The sequence below is a fragment of the Manduca sexta genome, chromosome 15, assembly GCF_014839805.1.
Source record: "Manduca sexta isolate Smith_Timp_Sample1 chromosome 15, JHU_Msex_v1.0, whole genome shotgun sequence".
Lineage (NCBI taxonomy): Eukaryota > Metazoa > Arthropoda > Insecta > Lepidoptera > Sphingidae > Manduca > Manduca sexta.
The window spans coordinates 4,009,885-4,021,960 of record NC_051129.1 but is presented as its reverse complement, the minus strand read 5'-3'; the positions used below and the strand labels follow the sequence as shown (position 1 = coordinate 4,021,960).

At 32.8% G+C, this 12,076-nt stretch overlaps 1 protein-coding gene and 1 long non-coding RNA gene across 5 annotated transcripts in view; both read right to left on the bottom strand.

The window, feature by feature from the left end:
- Positions 1 to 9,818, bottom strand: part of LOC119189387 — a 42,326-nt gene extending 32,508 nt beyond the window's left edge. Inside the window, exon 1 of the long non-coding RNA XR_005112382.1 lies at positions 4,379 to 9,818. This is a non-coding gene — a long non-coding RNA (uncharacterized LOC119189387). The remainder of the gene's footprint in view (positions 1 to 4,378) is intronic.
- LOC115441207 (extracellular matrix-binding protein ebh) overlaps positions 1 to 12,076 on the bottom strand; it is a 121,953-nt gene that overhangs the window by 65,462 nt on the left and 44,415 nt on the right. For 2 of the 4 annotated variants that reach the window (XM_037438834.1, XM_037438832.1), the window contains exon 2: positions 9,825 to 9,874. The exons of the other annotated variants lie outside the window; for them this stretch is intronic. In XM_037438834.1, coding sequence (XP_037294731.1) covers positions 9,825 to 9,874 — 50 coding nt within the window. The remainder of the gene's footprint in view (positions 1 to 9,824; positions 9,875 to 12,076) is intronic. 4 annotated transcript variants of the gene reach the window in all.

Here is a 12,076-nt window from a genome sequence, read left to right as displayed (position 1 = left end):
CCTTATAAAAGAAACTCGCATTTTATTTTTTTCTCTTGTTTTTCACACGACAAATGCCGAAGCCTATTTAAGTGTGAAAGCATGTCTGCCCATGGCGGTACATTTCCGTCGACAGCTGTAAGGGTCGGTTCAAATGATGATAGTATTTTTCTTGAGCAGCGAGTCATTTTCTAACTAATTTTAGATAAGTAATTCAGTAATTGATTTTGTCATTTCTATACCAATTTGTTCCATTTAGGCTAGACTTTTTCCGTCTTATTACAAAAAGCGAAATAAACCTTAGCTTAAACCTGTACTAACAAAACCAGGCTTATTTGGGAAACCACGGTTTAAATTTGTCCGTATTACAAAACTCATAAAAACCGTAGACTTCTTAGTACCGCCATTTGAACCATGGACTATATATAAACCACAAATAAATACAAACAATATTCGTTCAATACGACATCATTCAATCGCAACGTTCTATATACCCAAAAAAGAACAAGTTTTCATACAATGTTAATGATTAAATAATATTTAGGAGTATAAAAAATATTCAGACTTGGTTATCTTGCTCCAAGATTAATAATAGTTGTAACTTCGATTGCAATTTTGTTTAGGTTTCAAGTTTTGACTAATGTTATATTAGCTGGTAATAAATACATCAAAATGCGTGTTACGAAACGTAAGCTTCCCGCGCGTTATATGAAACCTTAAAATTAAAAGAAAACTATTGCGGTGACTATTGCAAATACCTTTGAAATTTATTATCAGTGTCTTATTGTATAGAACAATTGACTCTTTGTATTATAGTGATGGATCAACGAAAGAAAAAAAAGATCTGAAAGTTGGAGTACTGACTCGAGTCTATTGAGTAGGCGTGGCGTTTCCAGTAGCTCAACGGCTCCAATATCCTCAATATCGACTGAATCTACCACGTTAATATCCATTTTCGATAAAAAATAACACAAGACAACGAAACAGACGCCAATTTAAGAGATAATCTTACAAATGATTTGAAATTTGATTTGACATTTACGATTTAGACCATCGTCAAACTAGGGGCCGCCGAGGTTTAGGATTAGATCATCAAATAGTCCATGGTTTATCGTTAAACCACTTTTTGTAATACCATTTTTATATAAACCGTACTTTGCATAGGTTTAAACCAGAGTTTTTAGTTAAACCTCGTTTTGTAATAAGACGGTTTATGTTTAACTGATATTATTTCCAATTCCGTTCCAAAACAAATTAGCAACAAAGATTTTGACTTTTTAGAGTCCATTGATTCAAATTTAACTACTAAGTCTAAACCAGCCTCAAGGAATAAACCCACATGATATAATCCATACTACTGCCGTTTTATAACTCCGTAATGCAGGTTGCACTTGGCTTTTAACTCACAATTTATTACACCCTTGCCTCTGCTAAAAACTGCATAATTTTACATCGTATCTACTCCTACACCTTTGTGAATAATAAAGTTTTATAGTGCTGTGTGTAAGCTAAAGCGTTAGCTAACGAACTTGTGCTAAAAGTTCAGCAGATAAAAATGTTACACAAAGGAATTGTAATCATGCGTCATACTTTTTGTAAATAAAAGCCGGCGCCCGGTTCATAGTACCACATGCTACATGTTATTTAATTTTGTTTAAAAGGTTTTCTCGTAACCATATGCAATGCTTTCATACACGGGTTTGATTTACAAGTTCCAAGTAAATTTTACATTTAATTTGACGGTTATGGTATTAAACAATTAATGTAGATACTCATTTTACTCTCATTTGTTTGGCAGATTAGTGTGACTTTTGTATTTGGTCGGTTTATACATTTATGTGACGTATATATTACTCAGAAATTGTTGACCAGGCCCTGAGTAAAATTATAAATACTAACCGATTAGGTGACAGATACGCACGAACTAAGCTGATGAATCTAGAAGCATGTAATTTTAACCACGAGCTCTTTACACAATGTAGATGAACACTAAGAAATAATATTATTATACATTCAAATCCAATCAGACACTCAGATAGCATCAAATAAAAACACCAAGTTCATATTTCGTATCAATAATGTCAAAACTATTCTTAACAGCGACAAAACTTAGCTCATAGACCGTTCTAGCACTAATATCTCCAAAAACAAGTAACCCCATATCCGACCCTAAAGTTTTGCACGCATTCTCTGTAATTACATTAACATCAGATAGAAACGTGGTCAGTCGCTGATAAATCTAAATTAAGCGTACGCGACGAGCGTAAATAATGCAAATTAGTTGCCTTTAACAACATTGTTCAGCCCAGCATGCATCGGAAAAATGCATGCTACTTAGTACTTACATTTGTTCAAATTATAGTTAAATTTAAAAGTGATTTGATAGAGAGCTATTAAGCCTTATCCCATAGGGGTAGGTAGAGACTATTGAGTGGAACATGCTACGATGTTGACACACGTCTTTCACATCTCACATTCATCTTTCTCCTCATTTTCACCAGATAAGGGTATTCGATACCCCTAACTTGCCTTTATGGAGGAAGTACATTTATTAGATCAATGTATGTAAATAAAGAGCTATGTAGTAAAGTCTATACAGAGCAGGAGGGATGACGGGATGCTACATAGATGAGAAGGCATAAAGAAACATATTATATCTCGTATAATGTAGTCAGCCTTCCTACATACAGTCGAAAGACATTATTCACATCTAAGGGGAGAAAGGGAGTTTGCGATTTGTGAAACCTCTAATCTTATAACAAATAAAAATATTGCCATATTTCATTATTAATACACTTATTATATTCATGAATTAAAATGTCTCTCGAAATCTCAATACTAGTAATAACTAATACACTAAGTGTCAACAATTGAAATCAGTTTCCAACAAGCTCGCAACCAAACAAGTTGGCAATGATAAATGTTAATAACCAGAAGTATAAACCAAGTAATCACAGCGCTCGTAGTGAAAGCCGTCATTCGACATGCGACGGATCTGATAATATACAATTGCACTCGCAATGTGCACGACACACTTTAATATGTGAACAATGGAAATTTATTTTTTATTTTACATTGATTGTACCTAAAAAGAATAAAAGGCAATTTAAAAGCAATTACCCCTAAGGTAGATCATTCGTAGTTCCTAGGAATTGCTATTGAATTTGAAGAATAAAAACAGTAGTTGGGGCAAAAAGAAAACAAAAGCTATTTTGAGGTGACCACAAAAAACTGTAAGTAATGTGTGCGTACTTTCTAAAATAAAAACAAATGATGTTATCTCACAGTCATTTGTAGATAAACTATTATCGCTAATACGTATAGTCATTTACTGAAATTAGGTAACAGTTTAACCAAATAGCAATTGTTAGATAATAAATACATTATTTTTCACATACGCAAAAGAAAAATACCAGATAAGATCAGCGCTACAGCCCTAAAGAGGATAATATTACTATTTCCTTTATGGTAATATAAACAAAATAAGACCTTTGGCTGGGTCGGGGATAATCGACGTAAAAAAATTCACTGTGTATTGGTTTTGATAGGAAAATTCTAAATACGTTATCTAATATCCTTTAGGGCCTATCTATTGTAATATTTATGATACCTGAAGAAGATATGGATCTTAACAGTTACTACATAACCTAACAAGATTAGAGTGTAACCGTTTGAAAGGGTTATGTAGCTAACAAAACTTGGAAAAGTTGAATTATTCAGATTTGGTACAATTTTATCTGGAAAATCAAATTTTGATGCAAAGACCTGGAGTATGGAACAAGTCATATGAGTACTTCAACTCCTGACGTGATAATTTACTCGCTATTATCTATTACTCATAATTCTATCAGGAATTGAACTAGAAATCCGTGTTTTAAATAAAGTTATCAAGTAAATATTTTTAATCCAAATGGGTAGAGACTCCACGGAAACCTTATCTCTGTCAGTGCCTTGACTAATGTATCAGAATTCAATAAAAGCGAATTTACAATATAATTAATAACCTTGCCGAGTTAAGAAACACTGTATTAATGTGTTTCAATTTGCTTATTGCCTCCGTTTCCAATGTAGAATTACGAGACTTCGAAACTTAATTGGACATGATTTTAATCTTGCTTAGTAGTAGAACACCTGAATTTATGCCTTACACTAAATCAGTGACATCACGCCTAGCATTACTTCATCTAGAAAATTACAAATAATTATTCAATGATGATATTACGTTTCGATAACGAAAAACCGCGCTTTTTTTAAAAAAAATATAGTTATATGTGAATTAAAATAAAAATACACTAACAGATGTAAGATCTGAATTACGTAATGAACAAGGCGTTCACTTGATAATCAGCACAACGCCTTCATAAACATTGGCTACATCAGCCGGAATCACAATACATACCACTAAAGTGCTTTCTCTATTCAAAAGTTTATATATTTGGTTTGATTCTTCTTATCAGTCGTACATTCCTGGCGGTGTGGTCGTGGTTATGGATCGTCTGAAAAATTGATTGCGACTTTTGCAAGAACTCTCCATTTCTCTCTTTTCATGGCACTGCGTGTACATTCAATAAGGGAACACTTCGTAGACGATTTAATGACGTCTGTCCATTTCAGTTGGTTTAATAAAGCCCCGTAAAAACACCACATAATACGTTAACTAATGAAACGAACTTGTTACACTAAATCGATGTATTGTGATATGATGTATCTAATATGATGATGACATATAAAAAAGGTAAATTAAGTCTAAAACCAAAATTTATAGTGATAAGGAAGAAACTCACAATAACTTTGTTGATCAATAAACGAAATAATACAACAAAAGATTCTTTGTTTGCTTTCTATGTGCATCATATCTATAATTTATCCTGTGTTATCAAGTAATATTGAACTCGATGGACGATAGCGCATGATTAGCCGTATCTATAGTGTTGTATACTTTATTAATAGATGATTTAAGTTGTAACATCTATTGGCTTTTGTGAATTACAACCAGGCAATACAAAAATAAAGTAAACCCCGTGTACACATACGTTACTGTGCATTGAGCAATGCTGTGACAATAAGTCTGTTTTTCTGTTTTTTTGACATGGCATCCTTCGCAGTGCGTCACTGATTGGCTCATATTCAAATACTTCAGTTTGCTGTCAGATAAAGCCAGAGAAAATTATGAAAATTCCGACACAATGCGTTCGGGCACAGTGTGCTAATAGTATTGTTTCTGATTACGGATGTTGTTTAATTTAAAGACAATTTGTCCAAGTATTGATTTAAAAACATTCCATATTCGCTGTTTCTTAGTAAAGTAATATGTCGTGGATCCTAGTACTTATATGGTTTACTTGACGCTTACAAAAAAGGTCTTTATTTAGAACTCGTTGCGTGTAGATTAGTTACCTTTTATAGGCATTGCAAAAAGAACGCAAACCGGCTCAAACGTTAGTGCTGGTAAGCATCATTATCTACACCTACAAAGAATTAGCTCTATAATACATGATACAGGGTAATTTTGTTATTGCCTTCTCACTCTCTCTCTCTCATCACACACTCGCCTTTACCTCTGCTAACATTGTGCCAAAAATCATCCATGAAAAACGAATATTTTCACCAAAAATCCAAATTCTACTTTTTTGATCATTTTGTAGTTAAGTCCGAATATGGCGTGTACCTGAGTATACTTCCGACTGAAAGTATATTGACGCTGCGACAAATTACCTTAGGCTAGTAGTAGGGGCATTTGGATGTGTAAAATTAAAATTCGTTCAAAATTTACATTTTTTTTATTTTACATCTACGTTTCAAGTAACTTATTGTAAATGAAAACGCTTTAATGTTCGTATGTTTGTAACTAGTAAACGCAGAAATCGCTGAACGGATTTGGATGAAAATTAGCATTCGTATAGACCATGTCCCGGATTAACTCGTAGGGTACTTTTTACACCGATAAGTTGCTGTCGTGAAAAAAAAAACAATTTCTTAATCTGATTTTTCACAGATTGCGCTGGCATCGTACAGATCGATGGCTCGGTACAGTGTTATACGGACTTTTGGTGGGTAAGGCTTTTCACGCAGGCGAAGGCGCGGTCAATACCTAGTATAAATTATAAGTTACTTTTCCCTCGCAAAAATGCAAACTCTCAGTAGTACTTTTGTGTCAGCAACAAGTCTGTTATTCTGACGAAGATATTAAAAAAAAGTAATATTCTAATAATAACTATGTTGTAATAGTAAACACCTTTCATTGTTTAGTATGATGATCTCACTGCTCTATACATAATAATACTTCGTGAACTCTTTAATTTTAATGTATCACGGACGTAAAAAAAACTGACGAAAAAGAGGGCATTATTCAAACTTAGCTTTATTTTTTGCGGCGCATTCATTGGTATATTTTTTCATTCTTACTTCATAGACATCTCTTTTTAGATTATTTTTTGTATTGAAGATTGAAATATTGTCGAATAAAAAATGCGACGCAATTGAAATAAATCGCCAAGGTATTAAACTGACGATGAGTTCACAAAATAAACAAATCGCAATTCTTCACAGACTGATATGTCGAAATATGCTGTACATTTCAATACATTTCTACGTTCAAAGTAAAGCAGAGAGGTAAATATAAAGACGCAAAATTCAACATATCAACATAAAATGACAATGTGTAACTTAAACCCGTTCAAAAGCTTTTTGATTCAACCTCATATTGTAGAGAACACGACTTTTCAATTTTTACAATCGCTTTATAGCAGAAATGAAACTTTTTATAAAAAAAGTGTTAGAACAGTTATTATAGATGATTGTATGTTCTACAATTTTGTGTTTTTATGATAAAACTAACCATTTTGTTGAAAAATGCAAAAATACAATACTTACATACTAAGTTAAATTTTTTTTATACACGTAGGATCGAGGGGGACTTTTACCTTGCGTTTACAAGAGTGTTTCCAACATTCGTACCGAGTTTTCTGCTTTACGCAAGTTTTTGTAGGGTTTCTTCTATTTTTCGAGCTAACTGGACTTAATAACTGCCGATAATATTTAGCAAGTCAATTCATTCTCTCATACTGACGCATTAGCTAACATAGTTGATGACTTAGAACATATAACGTATAATCTTGGCTCGGTAGAGCCGGTATTTGGAGTTCGTTCACCCCTATACCTGTACACACAATAACAATTGTGATTACTTCACCACGAACCGATTGACGTATCATGCCGGCAGAGTTTATTAGCCGGCTTAAGATAGATATACGAAAGGTTGGATATGGCATTATTAAAGATATATATACGATCTGTTACTGAGAAAATAACATTATAGTAAGTATGTAAGCTTTAAACTTTGTTATATACTGGTCGTAGGTCTCTCATATGTGAGAGTCCACCAATACAAACTATACTTTTTAATTCAAGGTGTTGGATGGTGTTTCTATTGTTGATGGGCGATCATATCGCTTACCAACAGTCGAACGGCAAGTTCGTCTCGTCATTCAAAGCAACAAAAAAAAATGTTTAGTTATTAGATTCACAAAACTGGTTATAAACAATTGAAATTCCTAACATACAGTCTCAATAAATTATATTTTTATAACAAATATTTGCTAACTTCCAAATGTGAACACGACATGCAAGAATAAGAAACGGTTGGTAAAACACATAATTGACTATCTAATAAGAAATGTCAAGAACAGGTACATAAAAAGTATGAAGTTTCATTTAAATAATATTTTTAAGAATGCTAATTTTATCAGAGGCAAATGAACTAAAAAACATGCCATACTTATTTGACATGACGTTAAAAGAAGAGCAGTTATTTGTACGATAGAAATGATCTACCTAAAAAATTTCAACGTAATAACAAATTAAACAAGAATTTACGCGCGATATTAGAGAATTGTAGAGTGTTCTCTATAATGATATAGTTATGCTTCAAATATTCTTTCTTATATATTTTTGTAAAAGCAGTTTTAAAGTAAAAACAATATAGATAAGTTTAAAACAAGAGTGGTTCTTGTAACTTGTATCTCTATTCTTATCTTGTGAAAGTACAGCAATTAATGTTATCAATTCAAAGAAAAGCATAACAGTAGTCACAGACAGATTAAAATTATCTTTACAGACCATCTAGGCATTAATATTAGGGTCGATTTTGTAATCACATTGGTATTTTACGATTGCAGATAACTTGACTGATTCTCATTTCGATTTTGTTTGATCAAGTCTGTAATTATGTGATTTTTTTATCAATTTAATTTTTCTGCTTCGTATAAACCCAGAGTCTGGAACTAGTTCTTGATATGGCGATAGGCTCGCCCCCATCACATCATGGGACGGAACGCACTTGGCGAAAAGTGGGTGCCCTGGTTGCGCCTCTGCATACCCTTTCGGGGATAAATGTGTTTTGTGTGTGTGTGTGTGTAATTTAAACCTAGATTTAAAGAACATTGCTTACCTATCAACTGTACTAACCCTTTCACAGATGTGACTGCATTTAAGTTATAGAACAATATACTAACATTCCATCTTCGCACGTACTAACCATATAAAACTAAGAAATATATAAGTTTTAGCTATACACGGACCAGCACTTAGAGACGTGGAGTTTACTTGTTTCCCAATATCCATTCGTTTTGATTATCTTTTCGCGAGATCGTTCAGAACATAATATAAAGGCGTACGGGACTAACCATGCTGTAGGAGTAGCCAATTGGCTCTTAGAACTATCTCGAAATTATTTTAATTGCGAAAGATAATGTTTTGCAAACGATTCACTAAATTTCACAGTCTAATGAATTTGTATATAAGTATGATGCGATTATCATATTGTTATTAATTTTTATTTTTACAGTCCACATAATATAGTTATATCTTTCTCATTTGTTTATTTACATTATAGTTTACCTACGTTTGGAGACTAAGCGACAGAATTTGACAATGTGGCCAGACTTGAGAATGCCGACTAAAGCGACCTCTAAATATAAAATAAATATAAAAATATTAACAAAATGTTACTTTATAAATGTATAAATTAATCTAAGGTAACGCAACCCTTAAAGGCCTTATATCATTACCTTTAAGCTACGTCTGGAGACTAAGCTACAGTATTTTGACAATATGGTCAACCGTGAGAATGCCGACTACAGCGATCTCTAGATATAAAATAAATACTAAAGCCTTTTAACAAAATGTTACTTTATACATATATAAAATATTCTAAGGTAAGGCAAAGTTAAAGTCCTACCTAATTTTATAATCTTCGTATAATGGTGGCCTTTGATTAAATTGCAATATCAGTAAAACTAAAAAAAAAGTAATAAAATAACGTAGTATATTTTCGCACTATAACCTAAAACATGGATCGTGGGCCTTGTTAGGATCTGGGCTTTCTTTGCCCTATGTTATAGGAAAGTTTGAGCCATCTCTCAGCACTCCAATGTTAGAGACATATACAGTGTTACCAATGTGCTAACACACTTATCCGGGGCCGAGCGATTGGATTGTATAACAGCACTATTAAATGATAAACATCTACGTAATTAATATAGTTTTTACGTGACACTCAAATGGACAGGGGTATTGTACGGTTGATGATGGCGGTTTCTCGATTGTGTTTGTAGCTTGCTTCTGATAAAGTTCCATATATTTCTCGTCAATAAAATTTTATTGCATTACGTAAAAAGATGTTAGAAATGATTTTCTATAGAAATATGCTAAGTTACAATGATCATCTGTTATTTAAAAAATAAAAAATCCGCCCTTGAAATACAGAGCATTCAAAATTCTAGTTTTACATAAATCGAAAATAAAAGAAGATGTATATTGGTATACTCTAATTATTTTAACTATACCTGGCTCACAAAAATATCCAATACCTTCACAGCCAACTGAAACTGCTTACCTGAAACAAACAAACAAAAACAAAATAAATTACTACGATTCCTAATTGAATCATAACTACAGATTACATAAAACGTCTTAACCAACTTGAAGCTAATAAACAGAAGCCTAAAATAAAACTAACGAACTATATTAAGTTAATTCCTTTACCAAATTAAGAAAATGTTATTAGTGTGCGCGTTAGACCCAATTAATTGGGTTAGTACACATTACTGAGTGACTGCGTGTTGTGTAACACCGCAGGAAATGCTGTCCAATATTCCTAATTTCCTACCGACAATTAATTATAATTTATTTCTACGATGGTTAAGGAAGTAAGTTCACGAACGTTCAAATTGGGCTTGAAATAATAGTTTGTAAATTACTTGATAGGTTTGATGAGTTTACAGTTGCCTAGTTTTTAAACAAGCCTTAATAATATCAGCCCCGATTTTTGCTAAAATGTACGATCTACATTTAAACAAGCTTTGCGAATTGTTTGATTGTTCTATGTATATAAAATTGGTGGTGAAAGTTGTCTCTTTGTGTCGGATATTTAAGATCTTGGCGTGTTTAAACAGTTAAGTATCACATATGTATTAATTGCGTATTAAATATTAATCATTTATTTTTAGATAATTTGTGGGTTGGTACATTTTGGCTATGAAAAACTGGGTCGCTTAATTAAACATCTGTATAATACTTTAACAAAAATGAAAATTAACACTTTACATTTTTTTTTACATTTTACTTACGTACGAGGGCCTGAAACGTATGGGTTTGATTTGGAACGCAACCTCCGGAAGTTACTGAAATGACTGAATTTCCTTCAGCCGTTTAGAATGCGACGCGCAGCCGAGTAAAACCCTTCCCTTATTATAAACATGTTTGATTTTTTTATACGGACACACCAAAATGACTCCACTACACGTGAGTAAATGATATCCGTATAGAATGTCTACTGACGAGAGTTGATTACCCCTCGCCAGTCGACACAATTATGCCGGCCTGTTAGATTTATAACTAACCATTTCATAAGTGAGTAGTAAAACACTTCCCCTATTATGAATAAAACCAATATCTTTAATCCACATTAAAGGCGTAATGTCAGGAAGTCTTCAGGGTACCTGGAAGTGCATCGAAGCATTAAGTGTTGCGCTCGTTAGCGAGTGGTTTAGGCTTTGGGTAGACGTTTCGTCAACATCGATCTGCAATATCGTGTTTCGGGACTGATGGAGTTAATCATTTAAGATAATTTATTTTTGTGGTCGCTTTTATTTTGCTCTTATAAAACATGATATGATGTGACAGGGAAAAATAATGAATGGTGTTAATTTTAAATAATAATGATTTTATAAGAAACAACTTGCAAATTCATACAAAACACGACTGCAGTCTCCTCCATTCAGAGATTTAAACACTTTGGTTAAGCCAAATTTGCCTAAGGTTAATACCGTATTTCTATATTAAATAACCACTCACAAGTCACAATAGTAATAGTATTTGAGGCACGGTACGTAAACCATCAAGAAAGCCTATCACAAATATTGTTATACAAAAACAAAACATTGAAATTCCTGACTACAATAAGCTTATATGCACATTAACAATTATTATAAATAGAAAGTATCTGATAAAGTGTACGTTCAGAAACTTTCATTATATCAGACGTCCACAGGCACGTACTAAGAATAATTTATAGCTTGGCTTGCCCCCATTCTATGTTAAACGACAATATGGCATTAAACGTCGCCGAGAATACATTTTTATTAACACAAATATGATTGTGTTACGTGACCTAACGGGATGTTTGCGGGAACTTAGTTTTTCAATGTTGTAATGGGACTTTCAGATTATTGCTAACTATGCGGTCCTCTAAGATATATTATTGATGATTATAATTCAAAGTAATCACATTTGAACTCAAGAATGCAGGCAAATATCTACTACTAAAGCAAGTCATCGAAAATTTACCTTGAGACTTTTTCAAACAACTTAAATGAGGATTATACGTGTCTCGCATATAAAACACATAAATTACAATAATGTTGTCTATTCAGCCTCTACCGTGTGAGAAATTTAAGAAAATATTTATAGCGTACACAAGAAATCTTATTCAGAGCGAACGAATTTATATTCACAAAAGTTTTTCAAGTTTTATTAGGCCTTTGTGGACAAATATAATACTAACTTTATCATTGAAATGAAAGGTCTTTATGCAAAT